Here is a 20,018-nt window from a genome sequence, read left to right on the forward strand (position 1 = left end):
GCAAGATCACCACCCCATTGGGAAGAAACTAAATCACGACCCCCAAATGGTAGTCTTCCCATGCAGATACAGGGATGTCACACAGATCCAAATGGAAGTAAGTAGCATAAATATTAATGTACTTTAGACTTTGGACTGTGCTGAATACTTTTTTTTTGATAGACATCGAACACTGTAAAACCCACTGTGCAGACAGGACCAATGGTGACAATATAAGACCATGCCGAGCTTCATGGACGGTTCAAACTCATCCTGCCCAGGAACGGCTGGTATGTTTTATGTCTGAGACAAATGTTGTGCTCAGTGGAAATCTGGATAGGCTTATTATTCCTTATATTAGTTAACAATTGGACATAATTGATTATTTACTCTTTGTTTATTTAACCAATCAACATTCTCATTAGCTTATGCAAATCTTGAATATAAAGAGGCCAGAAATGGTGTTGATTGTCTAAAAAAAGAAAGTTTGATTGACACGTGCTGACTTTTGGAACGTTGGCCTGAACAATGAAATGGAATCAACTGTGAATTTTGAGGATTTAGTTTCTCTAAAGAACATAATGTCACTTGTACAATTAAGTAAAATGTAACTTTTTGTTTTTGTTTTTTTGCAGATATGAAATGCATATTTATAACTTGTCTAACAAGTAGCTCATTCAAAGGTATAAAAAAGTATTTTTTGGGCGTGTGTAGGGTATTATTTTAACTATGTAGCCTACAGAATGCTTGTATGGGCTCATGTAGGTGTCTGCGTACGTTTGTATTTATATAACATATGTCCGTGTGTATAGATTATGTATTTTTCAGGGAAGGACCATATTTGTGGCTGACCCCTATGTTGTTGCAACATGGTGAAAGCCTACAGGATGTGACCCACACATGCATCTGCCTGTAAGGCTGATTAGTAACAACTACAACTTGGAGCATTGGTTCATTTTCAAAGAACAGTCAAATCATAACAAATTAAATGATCCAAATTCCAATTATTTGTGGGAAGAAAAACAGATCCAATCTTGAGATCAGAGAACTATTGTTATCTCTAATGAAATTCAGTAACCATTCATATTGGCATGGCGTTTCCATGATGATCCAGAATAGCCTTGTTTGGTTTTGAAGGTATGTTCCAGTCGATCCTTTTATTTTGCCCCTTCAATTAAAGCAGAATTGCACTCCAGATGATTCATCCAATCATTTGAAGCTAAATTCTAAAATGCCACTCTAAAATTGCGAATGTTTTGTTTCAAGGGCATTGGCCCGGTCTCAACATTGGTAGGGACGAATATAATGCAAATAAGGTTGCTCAAAAGTTGGTGGGGACAACTTTAGCATCCTGAAAAGTTGGTCGTGTTATGTCCCTACCGTCCCTATGCAAACCTACGCCCTTGTTTTGTTTGCATGAATCATTTAAACCTGACTGGTTGGTGTTCTTATGCATGGAAACACGTTTGTAATTGTTTAACTACTGTATTTAATATAAACCTATATTTTCAATTGCAGAAAACGTTGACAGTCAATCAACAGGGGGACATGGAAAGAGAGGATTGGAAGTGAAATAGAGGTATTTGTAAAAGTGTGTATTCATTGATTCAAAACTTGAAGGAAGTGACTCGGTTAAATTCTTACGTTAGGGTTTTTCGGGACAGCCATAGGGGAAGGACTGTGGCATCTTCATGTTGGTAGGTGAGTTTAACTGTCCAATTTTGTCCTCTGTTATATTTGTATTCATTTATCCATTTGTAGTATGCTCTTTGCACTGTTCTGGATGCTCTCTTTGAGTTTAACCATTGTAAAATGAAGTTCACCGAATCATTCAAATTGGGCTACAAAATATCCTTGTCGTTATTCTTTATTTACACTTGTTTTTAATTTTTGTTAGACTGATATGCCAACTCTGAGGAAGTGGTGGTGTATATTGCTAGTGGACAATTTCAAACTTGGGTGCATGGTAAGTCTTTGAAACTGTTGATATGGCATTCATAGGAAAGTAGGTGCACAGCACCTTAATTCTTTGTTGGAAAATGTGGAATACTTATTTTTGTATTTTTTCAACTTAGGTGAGCCACAGGAAAGAGTTTGCCCATTGGACAGATAAGGCAAAAGCATTACTGCAGGGTGAAGTGCCACCAGTCTATCAGCTACAGAAGTGAAATTTGAATATAATTGCTGAGGTCAGCTTTTAAAGACTTTTTAGTGTCCATTACTCTGACGCACTTTTGAACATGTCCCCCTTTATTCACTGATTTTTTTTTAGGAAGAGGTGCAACCACAGCTCCTTCAAGTTAGTGGTGGCCCACTCCAAAAAGATATGGCGGGAAAAAATGGTAAGATTGTTTATATATCTAGTTTAATGCAATGCCTGAAAAGAAAAATCAAGTATAAAATTAACAAAGCATCATTTTTATTTTACTTATGTAATATTCAAATAGCTGTTTTCTTTCTCTTTTCCAATGAACAGTTTTGGTAAAAGGATTGTGCAAGACAGCACAAAAGCCTCGGACAGGGCTGGGGGGGGGGGTGGGGGTGGGGGGGTGGGGGATCAATGCAGTAGGAGTTCCCAAGCATTCTGCAGATGGAAGAGGATGAGCACGAACTACAATGTCTTGGAGCCATTCAAGTTCTGTTTCAACCATCTGGAAGATGGATTTACCTTTTTTGAGGAGATTGTTGACCAAAGAAAATATCTGGTATTCTCTCAATAATAATAAAAAAATAATAAAAATAAAGTTTACCATATTAGAACTGGTTGTATTGAGTTCATTTTTCTACACTTATAAATTAGTTGTTTTTTTTCTTTTATCCCAGATGTTAGTTGTAGGTAGTTTTAATTGGCTTGCCGAAAAATGTCAGGTAATTAAAACAACCTACAACTATTGTCTGGGATAAAAGAAAAGAACAACTAACACATGACAACTATTTTGTCATTTCTGTTTGAAATAAAGGTGCCTTTCCTGGAGCAGAAAGTTTAATATAGTTTCTGAATTAGTTAATTAGGATCTTCACCCACATGAATGAATTTAAGTAGCAAAATGAAAGACAAAATTGGTTTGGTTGCAACATTGAGAGAATATTACGGTTTTGATACATTAAATTGTAATGAAGCTATATTAATGTGTCCGTTCATAAAAATGTAAGGATGACAGCAATTTCTAATAATTCTCAATTGGAGTATATTTTACAATTGACAAACTAAAGTACACACTGTGATAGGTCACATGCGATCTCTCAGTCACCAATTAAACCTTTATTGCAGTAGTGTGTATTTTAATTTTGATGTACTGTAACCGTGTTTTTCATTTTGGTAAAATCAGCAGGCTTTAACAAACTGACCGCGCTTAAAGAGTTAATCTCCCGATTTCACCAAATCAATTTAAGGAGCATGGAAATAAATTATTATTTAAATAATAATGAGTGATGCTGAAACCGAAAATAAAAGACGTGCGAAAAGGAAAGTAAACTAGTATTTACGTTCGAATGGACGCTAACTATTACGATAAAACCGGAAGCTCGGAGCTCGAGCGCTGTTTCATGTTGTCATTTCCGGTCTGAGAGCTGCGATATTGCGTCACTTCCTGTCTGCGGGATGGGTACTGAGACGAGCGGCGCAGGGTACTGAGAGAGGCGGGCTGCAGCCAGACTCTCTTGAAATTAACAGCACAAATTGGAACCGGGAAATTTTGAGAACTTTTCTTTTAGACTGAAAAACGACTAAAAAAAGACGGGGGGAAAACACTTTAAAGTCTTAATAATCCTGTAAATCAATTATATTAAGCATTATTCTAAATAGTTATTTCATGAAACTACATTTTATCTTTTTAACTGTGCATTCCTATATCGGAGTTTACCCAAAAATATCTGATTGACTGACATAGACGTCCAATTCATTTCAAATGAGAGGGCTAGCAGTGAATGTTTCAGTGCCATTGACAGCGATGGACGTTCAATCTATTTAAGGCGAAAGAATGGCAGCAAATTATTCATTCATTTTTATTTCATTTGTCACATTTATACAATTTTTAAAATGGAATTCAGTGTTCTCTATCTGTAGGTCCTTCACTGCCATTGACGGTGACAGATGTCTAAATTCATTTGAACTGGGACGGCTAGCAGTGATAACATGATGCGTTCATGTTCCACAGTTTGGCACCACAAAAATGAGAACTGCCATACATGTTAAAGCTTGAGTAATTATGAAATCAACTGCATTCAACATGATTTTAAATAGGTCTTTTATCAAACCATGTACCATATACTGTATTGATTAGCGTATGCAATAATATCTGATTGACTGCCGTTGAAGGCGATAGATGTCCAATTCGTTTTAAGTGAGAGGGCGAGCTGTGAATGTTCCAGTCTCATTCACAGTGACAGATGTCTTAATTCATTTGAACTGGTAGGGTCGGCAGTCATCAATGATGATGCGTTCAAGTGCTACAATTTGGCACCACAAAATGAGAACTGTTATACATGCTATAGCTTGAACAATTCTAAAATCAACTACATCCAACGTTATTTGAAATTATATGTATTGCATATGTACATTTTGAAATTGTATTCATTTATACATTTGTACGTATTATTATCACATTAGCTGCCAATGACTATGACAGACGTCTTAATTCGTGTGATCTTGGAGGGCTAGCAGTCATCAAGTGATGATGCGTTCAAGTGCAGTTGGCCACCACAAAACTCATCCATGATAAAGCTTGAATATTTCTAAAATCAATTTAATTAAACAAGATTTGAACATACGACTTTAATTGTGTATTAAATGCACATACCATATGGTGTATACTAGATAGTTTCTAGTGCGCACCATATACTATAATAATATTAATAATACATTTTATTTATAACGCACTTTACATTTTGAAAAGCAAATCTCATTCTGTCTGGTGTGCACAAATTTTTTTCTCGTTCACACCACATACTATCTGGTGCGCGCCACATACTTTCTGGTGCACATCAGTTTGTTCGTAGTGTGCACCACACATCATCTGGTGCGCACCAGTTAGTTTCTAATGCGCATCACATACCATCTGGTTCTGACCAAATAGTATCTAGTGCGCACCAAATACCCTCTGGGGCACAACAGATACTTTCTAATGCGCACCACATACTGTCTAGTGCGCACAATTTTTTTTCTCATTCGTACCACATACTATCTGGTGCGCACCTTATACTTTCTGGTGCACACCAGATTGTTTTTTTAGTGCACACCAAATACTTTCTAGTGCGCACTACATATCATTTGGGGCGCACCAAAGTTTCTAGTGCGCACCACATACTATCTGATGTGCACCAAAGTTTTGTAATGTGCACCGCATACTAATATGGTGCACACCAAATAGTTTCTAGTGCGCACCACATACTATCTGGTGCACAAAGAAAAAAATTTGTTCGCACTACATACTATCTGGTGCGCGCCACATACTTTCTGGTGCTCACCAGATAGTTTGTAGTGCACACCACATATCATATGGTGCTCACCAGATACTTTCTAGTGCGCACCAAATACCATCTGGGGCACACAAAATAGTTTCTAGTGTGCACCACATACGGTCTGGTACACACAAAATTGTTTTTTGTTTGTACCACATATTATCTGGTACGCACCAGATAGTTTCTAGTGCGGACCACATACCATCTGGCGCTTACCAGATAATTTCTGGTGCGCACCAAATACCATCTGGGGTGCACCAAAGTAACTTGTGCGCACCAAATACCATCCGGTGCGCACCAGATGGTTTAAATATATTTCTGTTGATGTCTCTTTAGGGGCTCCGTAGTATTATCCTTATTTTTTCTAAAACTTTTTAGGAATTGTAGATTTGTATATCTGTACTATTAACACATTGGCTGCCAATGACATTTTTTATTCCGCTTTCTAGAAACTCTAGAAAATTGGTGCTCACACAAGTCAAGGTACCACTGTCTGTTTTTCACATGACTTTATTGTGCGCAAATGTGGTTCTTCGTTTATTCACACGCTTATATTTACACGCAGAGATAAATAAGCAGTAAATTTTCAAAAGACTATACAAACCTATAAATCGCTTTTCAAGACACTTCTGTTTCATTTCGGCTCTTTCGCGAAGCTTAACTGCATCCTCTTCAAGTGACGTAATAAAATAATGTGCGTATCTGTAAGACAGTAGGATGCCACTACAAATAAGGAAAAACACTCGGCGACGCCCTCCCGGGAAAAAAAAAAAAAAAAAGCTGGAGGAAATAAAACCAGGAGTGGCGATTAACATTGGATGCATAAAGCCTGTGTTAGTGTGCGTCGTCTGCAGTGGTGAAAAGACTGGCTTTAAGGTAAATCCATACGGAGTCATTCTTTGGGGACGGAACACTCAGATGTTGAAACTCTCTCCGCAGCCACACGTGCCCTTGATGTTGGGATTGTTAAAGACAAATTCACTGGATAGTTTGGACTCCACAAAGTCCATCTCGGTCCCCAGGAGCGTCAGCTGGGCTTTCTTCGCGATGAACACCCTCACGCCTGCAATGAAAGCCAGCACGGTGCGTTTTTATCTTGAATCTTTTCCTTGTATTGTTGTAATTTGGACCTTGAGTCTGTTAACAAAATCCACCCAACCAACCACCCACCTCTAGTACAGTTTCCTCATATTAAGTGTATTTTAGAACTTGGAATACATGTTAAAGGCCTAAAAAAAAAAAAAAGTCAGACAACTTACCATCCTGCTGGACTTCTTCATCACTACTTTCCTTCTCCTTGGTGTAGTCCAGCGTGTACGTCAGGCCGTTACAGCCACGTGTTCTCACGCCGACTTTCAAGCCAATCTGTGAACAAACCGCCAGAAAATGTACTCGTTGGGGGCATTACAATTGCTGGTTTCATGAATAATAAGGCATATTACTTACATATTCTGGCTTTTCTCGCAACAAACATTGGATCTTGTTCACTGCAGATGGTGTCTAGAATAAAATTGGAATTTTGAAATTACCAGTAAAACATTAGAAACAAGTTTGCCAAACCAAAAACTTTATTATTTCATAATGTGCTAACAGTTTGTCACTAGGCACTGCTAATGCCTCCACATTGTCACGTGTATCTCACTAAGTAATATGTTCTTAGTAGGGCTTTCAAAATTATCGCGTTAACGGGCGGTAATTAATTTTTTAAATTAATCATGTTAAAATATTCGACGCAATTAACGCACATGCCCCGCTCAAACAGATTAAAATGACAGCACAGTGCAATGTCCACTTGTTACTTGTGTTTTTTGGAGTTTTGTCGCCCTCTGCTGACGCTTGGGTGCGACTGATTTTATGGGCTTAAGCACCCATGAGCATTGTGTTATTATTGACATCAACAATGGCGGGCTACTAGTTTATTTTTTGACTGAAAATTTTACAAATTTTATGAAAACAAAAACATGAAGAGGGGTTTTAATATAAAATTTCTATAACTTGTACGAACATTTATTTTTTAAGAACTACAAGTCTTTCTATCCATGGATCGCTTTAACAGAATGTTAATAATGTTAATGCCATCTTGTTGATTTAGTGTTATAATAAACAAATACAGTACTTACGTACCCTATGTTGAATGTATACATCCATCTTGTGTCTTATCTTTCCATTCCAACAATAATTTACAGAAAAATATGGCATATTTTATAGATGTTTGAATTGCGATTAATTACGATTAATTTTTAAGCTGTAATTAACTCGATTAAAAATTTTAATCGTTTGACAGCCCTAGTTCTTAGACATTTGGGTACTGCATATGCAATATTTGTACAGTTACATTACAGACTAATCCGAGCAAAACGAACTGAAGTACCCCATCCGCCATTGCTGGGGTGTGCCGCCAGCAGATGCTAGAGTTGTCAACCGTCCACTGAAAAACAGGATTTTCCCATATTCAGAAATAAAAAAACGATTCCTGTATTAAAGTGCATATGACAGGATAAAAAAAAAAGTCTTAAATAGCATTATTATGTAAATTAGAATCATATTTTGAGACGATTCGACTATATACAACAAAGTGGCAAAGCACAGATGACGAGAAATTAGTCTTTTAATCTGCCGTTTAGCCACGCCTACAATTATAGGGCTCTAGTGTCCCCAAAAGGAGGATGACGTCGGCATGGTCATGGTTTCATCTGATTTAGAATTCAGCTTATTGATACCAAGATATTATCGTTATCCAAGTATTTTTCCCCAATTTCTAAATAAATTGTATGACAAATAACAGTCTTGTGCTAAATGGAATATGAAATATTAAAAATGCATTTATTCAGTAGGATATGGCAAAATTACTCCATAATAGTCAAAACTGTCAACTTCACCTTTACTGTCACGCCCCCCGAACGATATTTTATGTCACCGTAGTTAGTCTGGCTTTTGTCATTTCCCTGCCCCGGCTTCGAAGAATGTAAACAACCCAAGAGGCGTGACAGCTAGCCGACACGCTAATCCAAATCAAGTGACGTCTCAAAGTCTTATTTTCGCTTTTCGAAGCAAAAAAAATCATACAAAACGAGCCCGGATCATACAACACGGCGGCGGGGTTGTCGATTGTCTTCACCAATCAGCAACCCGCCCGGAGGCGAGCGAGTTAGAGCTTGTCATTCCCCTGCTTCGTGCAGAGGGCTCGTTTGCGGGGAAGCAGCTGGACAATGACCACCGGATAAACCGGCCGACGTCGGAGGAACGCGTAGCTGCCACATTGTCAACATGAATATGGCATAAAATTATGCTTTACTACACAGTGAAGACCTAAACCAGGGTTCACTAAATCCTGACCTCGGTGCCACTTTTCCTGTCGTGTTTTCCACTTCTCTCTCCCCTAACACACCTGAATCAAATGATTATGTCATCTTCAACCGCTCCAACCGCTGATTCAGGTGTGTTGGAGGAGGGAGACATGGAAAACATGACAGCAAAAGTGGCACCGAGATCCGTATTTAGTGAACCCTGACCTAAACAGTCATACGAGAGCAGGGTGCAGTTGTGCAGCTAACATGGCAGGATGTGTCTGAGGAGAACTTTTCTACATGTCCGTCCATGATCAAACGTAAGTAAATCGTCCTTTATTTAAAGAAGGTTTGTACTTTGCAATCAATGTATTCGCGACCAATTTTAACACAAAGTTGCAATTTCTGATGGGGTTGAAAATTTGAAAGAACACCGGGCTCATGAAGACAGCAATAAGCCGAGTATAGTGCTCTCCCAGCGGGGGGGATGTGCGACAAGCCACCAGTCGTCGGCCGAGTGGACAAGGAGCACGTCAGCTACAAAATGCAAGCCACCTACGTATTACAACGTGTGCCATGATCCCCCCAAGTATTTGACATAATACAAAATACAATGTTTACTCACTTCCTCATAAGTCCAATGGTCCCACAGTAGTAGGGCTTGTTTTGGCCAATGAGAATCTTTTGAAACCCAAAAAGGCTCACACGCCTCTCCCTGGTGCAGCAACAATTTTCTGCAGCACATTTGACTGGCGTGATACGAAAAATAAAAATGTTTTTCCATTCAGTCCATTTGCATGCTTGTGAGATGGTGATCTGGGTAACATCACCTCCGCATTCCTCCTCAAAACGAAGTTATTCATTTTCATGACGCGGGAGTCAAAAAATTGAATAAATAAAACCATCGCTTACGCACACATCCAAGCGGTCCATTTCATTCAGGAGCATAAAATACCGCGTGAAATATTAAATAAACCTGTTTTTTTGCTGTCATAGGCACTTTAAACTTGCGCTTCATCGAGTTTCGCCCCAATGTTCTTGAACGCCCCATCTGATAAAATTGCGTTCTAATTCACGAACACTGAACGCGAATTAAAAGCCGCAAATGTATTGAAAAAACTGTCGATTAGTTTTCTTACGATTAAATTTTTGTTAAAGGTGAAAGAAAGCAAAAAATAATTACGCCTTGTGGACAGCCAAAACAAAACGTCCCGTTCACACGCTAATGACGACGGTAATACGCCCATTATGAATATACTGGAAATTCAATTACTTGGAAATGTTTTTTTAGTATAATTTTGAAATTGACATAATTTCCGCATTGGGGATTAGTTAGCTAACCAGGCAATAACTAAACTGCGAATGTCATGTTACGAAACAACTAGCCGCTCGTTGAGGATAGCATGTAGAAAATTCAGCTCGAAAAGTAATAAAATTACGTTCCAGAGGACATTTAGGTTAGCAAACACAAAAGGGACATTTAAAACCTCGTCATTTTTTTCGTCAGATATGACGTTTACGTCACAGGCGCGTGTTGTTTATCTCAACTAGTAACACAAAACAGTTACTAACAGCTACAAACGGCTCCACATTTGTGTTATAGCACGGGTTAAATAACTTACCAACGTTAGTGCGGCTCTGGTAGGAAGTATTTTCCTTTTACTGACCGCTCGGACGGTCGCTCGAACCATGGAGGCAGACATGTTGAATAAGTGGACATCACAACAATGGAGTACGCATGCGCCTACAATGTGAATTGCTCGTCCTTTGAGCATTGTCGCGATTCGATGACGCGTCACATCGTGTTTTAAACAAAAATAAAAAATATAATAATTAACTGCTTAATGTTACTATCACATGTTGCAATTGCTGAATTTCCTGTGGGGAAAAATAAAATTGCTTCTAGATACATCATAAAGCTATGAACCATTGACGTTTGCAATTTAAGTCATGTGACACATATCTGTGTGCATTTATATATACAGTGTATTTGCCCACCCCCTAAATAAAAGGGGGAATTAAAAAAAAAAAAAAAATAAATATATATATATATTTTGATTTGAAAAATAAAAAAGGTTTTACTTTTTTAAATTTGTAGTTCTTGATTAAAAATGTTTTTTTTTAGAATAGATTTTTCAAATAAAATGAAAAAAACATAATATTTCAAATTCAAAACACACACAGATATATGGAGGAAAACGATCAGTTGACTTGAACTACCCCTCTGATACCCCCAATTTGGGCAAATTTCAAAATTGTCGTATATGCATATGTAATACATGATTGGAAAGCTTAAAATCTCAATTTTCTGGAGGAAGACAACTTTTGAACAGGAGGGCATTAAAAAAATGTTTAAACCCCTAAACCCTAACTTGAGGTGAGAGCATAATTTTAAAAAATCATGATTTTAAACAGATATTATCGCTTACTTACCTTTTTTCGATCCAAAAACTCCGTGTAGTATGCATCACTGAGTGTCAAGCCACAGCTGTGAATGGCCACAGCTGGATTTTATGGCTGAAACATGGTAATATAACAAGGGTCGCGATGCAGAAATCGCAGACATCAAGGAGAGGTCGTGATTTTCTTTTTCGAATATTTACTCTTCCATTTTTCTTAGTTTGGTTCAACTATTTCTCATCTAAAATATCAGGTAAAATGCGACAGTAACAATAGAAAATACAATTAAGCGATAGTTATGAGGTAGAAATTTTTTTTTAAAGTTTAAAATATGCGAATGAAAAATTTTATTTTTTCTTTTTAAACTAAATTTCAGACATCAAGCTAAAAATCAGACATTTTGAATAATAATTACTTCTTTTTATGGCTGGGTTGAAGCAAAAGCGGTTGTGCTGTATCTGTAAACGGGGGTCTCCAGAGTAAAACGAACAAATTAAAAATAGTTCGGTGGCTTAATGCGCCATGAAACTGCTATGGGGAGCATGTAGACATTGTTCCATCAAACACAACAGTTCTTTTGGCTTAAAATATAGCAGTTTATTTTAAAGACGATTGCAAGAGCAGAAACTTCTTTTTTAGCCTTGTCTGTGTTTTCCGCCAAATACATAATTATTGGCACCCCTGGTTAAGAAGTGTTTTTTAGCTTCTAATAATTTTTTAAAAATTCTAATAATATGGGACCTTAATGGGAAAAAAAAGAGAAAAATCCAACCTTCAAGACAAGTGTATTTATTCAGTGGGGAAAAAATCCCACATAAAGAAATAATTATTTGACATCAAATAATGTGTGTCACAATTATTAGCATCCCGGGTGTTAATACTTTGTACAACCCCCTTCTGCCAACAAAACAAGGTCTGGGGACTGAGATGGCCATGGGAGGAGCTTGATTTTGTGTCTGGTGAACCATTTCTGTGTAGATTTGGCCATATGTTTAGGGTCATTGTCTTGCTGAAAGACCCAGTGACGACCCATCTTCAGCTTTCGGGCAGGCTTCAACTGGGACCGTGTGCTTTGGTCAGATTAGACCAAGGTTGAGCTTTTTGGAACCAAAGACTTCAACTGGGACCGTGTGCTTTAGTCAGATGTGACCAAGATTGAGGTTTTTGGAACCAAACACTCTAAGTGGGTCTGGCGTGCCACGAAAGATGTGCATGCTGAAAAGCACCTCATACCCACTGTGAAGTATGGGGGTGGGTCAGTGATGCTGTTTCGCTTCCAAAGGCCCTGGGAACCTTGTTAGGGTGCATGGCATCATAAATGCTTTGAAATACCAGGACATTTGAAATCAAAATCTGTTGCCCTCTGCCCAAAAGCTGAAGATGGGTCGTCACTGGGTCTTTCAGCAAGACAATGACCCTAAACATATGGCCAAATCTACACAGAAATGGTTCACCATTCACCCAAAATTTTATTATAAGCTAAAAAACACATCTTAACCAGGGGTGCCAATAATTATGGAGGGCACTGTATATATACAGTGCCTTGCAAAAGTATTCGGCCCCCTTGAATCTTGCAACCTTTCGCCACATTTCAGGCTTCAAACATAAAGATATGAAATTTAATTTTTTTGTCAAGAATCAACAACAAGTGGGACACAATCGTGAAGGGGAACAACATTTATTGGATAATTTAAACTTTTTTAACAAATAAAAAACTGAAAAGTGGGGCGTGCAATATTATTCGGCCCCTTTACTTTCGGTGCAGCAAACTCACTCCAGAAGTTCAGTGAGGATCTCTGAATGATCCAATGTTGTCCTAAATGACCGATGATGATAAATAGAATCCACCTGTGTGTAATCAAGTCTCCGTATAAATGTACCTGGTCTCTGATAGTCTCAGGGTTCTGTTTAAAGTGCAGAGAGCATTATGAAAACCAAGGAACACACCAGGCAGGTCCGAGATACTGTTGTGGAGAAGCCGGATTTGGATACAAAAAGATTTCCCAAGCTTTAAACATCTCAAGGAGCACTGTGCAAGCCATCATATTGAAATGGAAGGAGCATCAGACCACTGCAAATCTACCAAGACCCGGCCGTCCTTCCAAACTTTCTTCTCAAACAAGGAGAAAACTGATCAGAGATGCAGCCAAGAGGCCCATGATCACTCTGGATGAACTGCAGAGATCTACAGCTGAGGTGGGAGAGTATGTCCATAGGACAACAATCAGTCGTACACTGCACAAATCTGGCCTTTATGGAAGAGTGGCAAGAAGAAAGCCATTTCTCAGATATCCATAAAAAGTCTCGTTTAAAGTTTGCCACAAGCCACCTGGGAGACGCACCAAACATGTGGAAGAAGGTGCTCTGGCCAGATGAAACCAAAATTGAACTTTTTGGCCACAATGCAAAACGATATGTTTGGCGTAAACGCAACACAGCTCATCACCCTGAACGCACCATCCCCACTGTCAAACATGGTGGTGGCAGCATCATGGTTTGGGCCTGCTTTTCTTCAGCAGGGACAGGGAAGATGGTTAATATTGAGGGGAAGATGGATGCAGCCAAATACAGGAACATTCTGGAAAAAAACCTGTTGGTATCTGCACAAGACCTGAGACTGGGACAGAGATTTATCTTCCAACAGGACAATGATCCAAAACATAAAGTCAAATCTACAATGGAATGGTTCAAAAATAAACGTATCCAGGTGTTAGAATGGCCAAGTCAAAGTCCAGACCTGAATCCAATGGAGAATCTGTGGAAAAAGCTGAAGACTGCTGTTCACAAACACTCTCCATCCAACCTCACTGAGCTGGAGCTGTTTTGCAAGGAAGAATGGGCAAGAATGTCAGTCTCTCGATGTGCAAAACTGATAGAAACATACCCCAAGCGACTTGCAGCTGTAATTGGAGCAAAAGGTGGCGCTACAAAGTATTAACGCAAGGGGGCCGAATAATATTGCACGCCCCACTTTTCAGTTTTTTGTTAAAAAAGTTTAAATTATCCAATAAATGTTGTTCCACTTCACGATTGTGTCCCACTTGTTGATTCTTGACAAAAAAATTAAAATTTTATATCTTTATGTTTGATGCCTGAAATAAGGCGAAAGGTTGCAAGGTTCAAGGGGGCAGAATACTTTTGCAAGGCACTGTATATAATTTTTTGAAGATCCTTTAAAAAAAACTTCACTAAAAAGAAAAAAGCAGTACTTTTAATTTTTGTATTAAATTATACATCATACATATAACTTGTACTCGGAGTTTACAGAACTCAACATACTTATAGCTGCTCTGCCATTGGCCATTGCCTAGCATTCCTGGCATCCAACTGGCTAAGAGGGAACTCTACAGTATCTGTATGCGTGTATTCCAGCCTCCTCTTCATTCACCTGTCGTGTTCCGACAGCTTAACATGAGTGATTTAACTTTTATTCTATACTCGATTCTTGGTTTTCTACATTATGCACAACTCTGATTTTATGTTTATTGTGCAATTGATCAAATTGTAACATGTATTTGTGACATGTTTTGATGCATTTTCATGCATTATAAAATATTTATGTCTGAATTTTGGGGGGCTTGGAACAGATTAGGGCATTTACATTGAAAACGCATCTCAAATTACAGAATTTTCCAGATAAGAAACTTCTTCCAGACCCAATTCATTTCCTAAGTAGAGGTATCAGTGTACTCTTTTCATGCAAAGATGTTGATGTCCACGTACACTTCACAATTACAGTGGGGCAAAAAAGTATTTATTCAACCAGCAATTGTGCAAGTTCTCCTACTTGAAAAGATTAGAGAGGCCTGTAATTGTCAACATGGATAAACCTCAACTATGAGAGACAGAATGTGGGGAAAAAAAAACAGAAAATCACATTGTTTGATTTTTAAAGAATTTAGTTCCGAATTAGAATGGAAAACAAGTATTTGGTCACCTACAAACAAGTAAGATTTCTGGCTGTCAAAGAGGTCTAACTTCTTCTAACGAGGCTCCACTCGTTACCTGTATTAATGGCACCTGTTTTAACTCATTATCGGTATATAATACACCTGTCCACAATGTCAGTCAGTCACACTCCAAACTCCACTATGGCCAAGACCAAAGAGCTGTCGAAGGACACCAGAGACAAAATTGTAGACCTGCACCAGGCTGGGAAGACTGAATCTGCAATAGGTAAAACGCTTGGTGTAAAGAAATCAATTGTGGGAGCAATTATTAGCCAATGGAAGACATATAAGACCACTGATAATCTCCCTCGATCTGGAGCTCCATGCAAGATCTCACCCCGTGGCGTCAATGATAACAAGAACAGTGAGCATAAATCCCACAAAGAACCACATGGGGGGACCTAGTGAATGACCTACAGAAAGCTGGGACCACAGTAACAAAGGCTACTATCAGTAACACAATGCGCCACCAGGGACTCAAATCCTGCACTGCCAGACGTGTCCCCCTGCTGAAGCCAGTACACGTTCAGGCCCGTCTGCGGTTCGCTAAGGAGCATTTGGATGATCCAGAAGAGGACTGGGAGAATGTGTTATGGTCAGATGAAACCAAAATAGAACTTTTTGGTAGAAACACAGGTTCTCGTGTTTGGAGGAGAAAGAATACTGAATTGCATCCGAAGAAAACCATACCCACTGTGAAGCATGGGGTTGGAAACATCATGCTTTGGGGCTGTTTTCCTGCAAAAGGACCAGGACGACTGATCTGTGTAAAGGAAAGAATGAATCGGGCCATGAATCGAGAGATTTTGAGTGACAATCTCCTTCCATCAGCAAGGACATTGAAAATTATTGCCAACATAACAAAGTATTGAGATGAACTTTGGTATTGACCAAATACTTATTTTCCACCATGATTTGCAAATAAATTCTTTAAAAGTCAAACAACGTGATTTTCTGCTTTCTTTTCCCACATTCTGTCTCTCATGGTTGAAGGTTTATCCATGTTGACAATTACAGGCCTCTCTAATATTTTCAAGTGGGAGAACTTGCACAATTAGTGGTTGACTAAATACCCTAATTTTCGCACTATAAGGCGCACCTGACTATAAGCCGCAGCCCACCAAATTTGGCACGAGAACGGCATTTGTTGTAGATAAGTCGCACTGGACTATAAGCCGCAGCTGTCCTCACTGTATCATGGGATATTTACACCAAAAGATATTATCCGGTACAACCTTATTTGACAGCGGCATTATACGACCGACTGTCATAAGACCATATGAACCATCATTAAACTTTGAACCAATTAGTGCAAAGCGTTATTGCTTCAAGAAGCTGCATTTGGCCATCACTGCTCCCTTGGGGGAGACAGTCAACCTCTGCTGCCACCTGCTGTTGACATCCAACATGCCTCTTAGCATGCATTGCAGAGCTACAGATGTAAATAACAATCAAAAAACATGTTCTGTGCTAAATATTTCTTCAGTTACTGTTCCAATTGTTTCATCAATTGCTCGTTATGGTATTTGCTAACACTTTATTTGACAGTGGTGCCAAGACTGTCATTACACAATTATAATTATGACATGTCTCTGTCCTGAGCATTCATGAATGCTTATAACAGACGTCATTAAGTGTTATCCAGCAAATGATCTTTTTTGAATGGATGCAAAACATCCAAGATGGACAAAAATTGAGTTAGTGACATAATTTGCCAAATGACACTTAATGACATAAGCATTCAGTAATGTCCATGATAGTGTCATGTCATAATTTTGATGATCTTATGACAGTCTTATGACACCGCCGTCAAATAAAGTGTTACCTAAGAAAAAAAAAATCAACAAATAAGCCGCACTGGACTATAAGCCACAGGTATCAAAATGAAGGAAAAAAGTAGCGGCTTATAGTCCAAAAATTACGGTACTTATTTGCCCCACTGTATGTGTTAGTCTGTCAATGTTCATTCGATTTTTTCATGGACTAAAACTTCTCATGTTTACAGACAAAACATTTTGAGTCATTGTCGCTTAAAACTATTCGAAAAGTAGGCTGCCAAAAACAACACTGGTTCCCATAATGTAAATATAAGTCATATAACAACTTTAATCTCATTTTTATTTTCTTCACACCTACCATTAGCCCCACCCCTGTTGGACGGTCCAATCAGGGTCCTGTTATTCTCATAACATGGCCCTGTTTACATTTGTTCCGCCGCTTCACCAGTGTATTGCAGTATGCAGTAAAATCGAGAAGCCAAAAGAGAAAACATTTCAGGAATCGCTTTGTATTTAATGACTAAAATAAAAATGAAAAGCCCGTCACAAAAACGGCACGCTGAACACAACTGCGCTAGCTGTGCCCTACACGACAAATGACAGGCTGCTACCATTGAAAAAAAAATAAAAAAACTTTACAATATCCTCCAACACTTTTTTTTATAAAATTCTATTTTTCATTACGACAGCTATAAAGCCAGACAGTCCGAGTGACAAAATCTTTTTTTTTTTTTTTGTTAGCGAGCAGCAACATAAATTGAGGGTTTGGCCCCTCACAGTGCAGCTACCTATGCGTGTCTTCACGTTGACAAAATGTGCGTTTTTCTTCTCCGATTCCACTAACTGGGGCAATTTTTTTCTCTATAAAACGTTTGGACCGGCAGTCTCTTAAAATGAAACGATGATCCTAAAATATATACATGGAGAGAACGCTGCCTGTAAGCAACTTTTAAAGCTGGGCTGAAAAAAGGGGTCTCAGTGCAAAGGACAAATCAAGTTCAAATAAAAACAATATAAATAGAAATAAAAGAACTCGGCACACGGGACAGCAAAACAAATCATAAAAAGCAACATCTCATGCCATTTGACTAAGAATTTTGGTAGCACTTTGGTGGTGTCATATTTATGAGTGTCTTATGACACCACTGTCAAATAAAGTGAATTTCATCACAAATTTAAAGTGAATTTCATCATAAATTTAAGAATTTGATTTTAAAAAATTAAACGTTGGGTGTTTAAAACATGTATTCGTGAGCCGACTCGTTGAAATTAAAATGTAAAAAAATAAAGACTTAAAAAGGCGCGGGCCTGCGTCCCGGCTTTGGCTGTTTTCAATGACGGATCGCTGAAATTTGAACGCCGAGTCTTCCGTGCGGCCGCCGCTCACTCCGCTGGGTTCTTCTTGTGACTGGAGCGACCTGAATGGAGGCTTGCGAGACTGCCTGAATCAAAAGTAGAGAATTTTATTTCACGTCATTCGTTATATTCCTTACAGGAGTTGTCCGATATGACTGAGTAGCCGATATAAGTCAGCTATTATTAAAGCGGAAGTTAAAATTTTTTTACATTAGGCTTAATATTCAAATTAGCGAGGGTTTAATTAGTTGCTAGAGTTGATTTCAACAAATTCTGTGCAGTTTGTAAGTTATTTGTTAGTTTCAGAGCTCAGAGTGGTGAAGCTAGCGCTAGTCAATTAGTCAATTGTTTACTTTATTTGGAAAACCTCCAAGTTATTATATTTATCATGATCAAAGCATACATTGGAATATCACTAGGGTTGTTCCGATCATGTTTTTTTGCTCCCGATCCGATCCCGACAGTTTTAGTTTGAGTATCTGCCGATCCCGATATTTCCCGATCCGATTGCTTTTTTTTGCTCCCGATTCAATTCCAATCATTCCCGATAATTTTTCCCGATCATATACATTTTGGCAATGCATTAAGAAAAAAATGAATAAAACTCGGACAAACATATACATTCAACATACAGTACATAAGTACTGTATTTGTTTATTATGACAATAAATCCTCAAGATGGCATTTACATTATTAACATTCTTTCTGTGAGAGGGATCCACAGATAGAAAGACTTGTGACTTTGTATATTGTGACTAAATATTGCCATCTAGTCTATTTGTTGAGCTTTCAGTAAATGATACTGTAGGCATGCCCAAATGCATGATGGGAAGTGGAACCATGACTGTGCGTAGTGCTACCAATTTGTATATCTTCTCTGCGTTGGGAAATAACTTAAGGTGTTAAGAAAATGATCATTTGCTACCTTGCTTCCCATGATATTTCTAATCATAGGGAGAGGGATTGTAAGGCTTTAGGCAATTAAAAAAATGCTTCAAAGGCTGCCAAAATTCACTCCACTCATTTTTACACAGCCTTTTACCTCTCTATATAGGTAAAATGTCGCCAATATAGATTGAGCGCGACAATGCGTGAGTGGGTCCTGCAGTGCATGCATTAATTGCATTAAATATTTTAACGTGATACATAATTAAACAAATTAATTACCGCCGTTATTGGGATAAATTTGATAACCCTACCTCAAGCCTAAACTAAAGACTCTGGATGAGTGTAACATATTATGTCTGTAACGTTAAATACAATTAGAAAACTATTTAATAAAAAATAAATTAAAAAAAGGCATGGCCGATATTTTTTTTTTTGCCGATTCCGATACTTTGAAAATGACGTGATCGGAACATCTCTAGATATCACCATACAATTAGCAATAATATGTAAAGTACACGGCCGGTATCGTATTTTTGGAGTTGGACAACATGAAGATATCGGTTAAAAAGTCATTATCGGACAACTCCACTTCTTAAAATAGACGTCCGATCCATTTGAACAGTTAGAGCAGTGCTTCTCAATTATTTTCTGTTACGCCCCCCCCACAGGAAGACGTAAACGTTCCGCGCCACCCCCCAACTCTCTGCCGCCACTGTAAATATACCGTAGTATCATTTCTCTACCAAAAGTAAACTTCTGCATAACATTGTGTCCTTTTTAATATTAAAGAACAAAAAATAAAGTGTTAAAAAAAGATCACATCCATCCTGTAAAAATACTCCATAATTATTGGATTTTTAATAATTATGTGTTTTTTAGCTTCTAATATTTATTCATTTTTCCAAATAATATGGGACCTT

At 38.2% G+C, this 20,018-nt stretch overlaps 2 protein-coding genes across 2 annotated transcripts in view; both read right to left on the reverse strand.

Annotated features, from left to right (window-relative positions):
• Positions 1 to 5,818: 5,818 nt before the first annotated feature.
• On the reverse strand, positions 5,819 to 10,504 carry isca1 (iron-sulfur cluster assembly 1). Its single transcript, XM_057832114.1, has 4 exons — positions 10,349 to 10,504; positions 6,886 to 6,939; positions 6,699 to 6,804; positions 5,819 to 6,502 (listed from the first exon to the last, which is right to left on the reverse strand). The coding sequence occupies exons 1-4, from the start codon at positions 10,499 to 10,501 to the stop codon at positions 6,354 to 6,356; spliced, it is 462 nt and encodes a 153-aa protein (XP_057688097.1). The 5' UTR covers positions 10,502 to 10,504; the 3' UTR covers positions 5,819 to 6,353.
• Positions 10,505 to 15,033: 4,529 nt separating this feature from the next.
• tut7 (terminal uridylyl transferase 7) overlaps positions 15,034 to 20,018 on the reverse strand; it is a 52,644-nt gene continuing 47,659 nt past the window's right edge. The window contains exon 29 of the mRNA XM_057832030.1: positions 15,034 to 18,296. Within this exon, the coding sequence (XP_057688013.1) occupies positions 18,238 to 18,296 (59 nt within the window). The 3' untranslated portion in view covers positions 15,034 to 18,237. The remainder of the gene's footprint in view (positions 18,297 to 20,018) is intronic.

This window comes from Corythoichthys intestinalis, chromosome 3 (assembly GCF_030265065.1).
Source record: "Corythoichthys intestinalis isolate RoL2023-P3 chromosome 3, ASM3026506v1, whole genome shotgun sequence".
NCBI lineage: Eukaryota > Metazoa > Chordata > Actinopteri > Syngnathiformes > Syngnathidae > Corythoichthys > Corythoichthys intestinalis.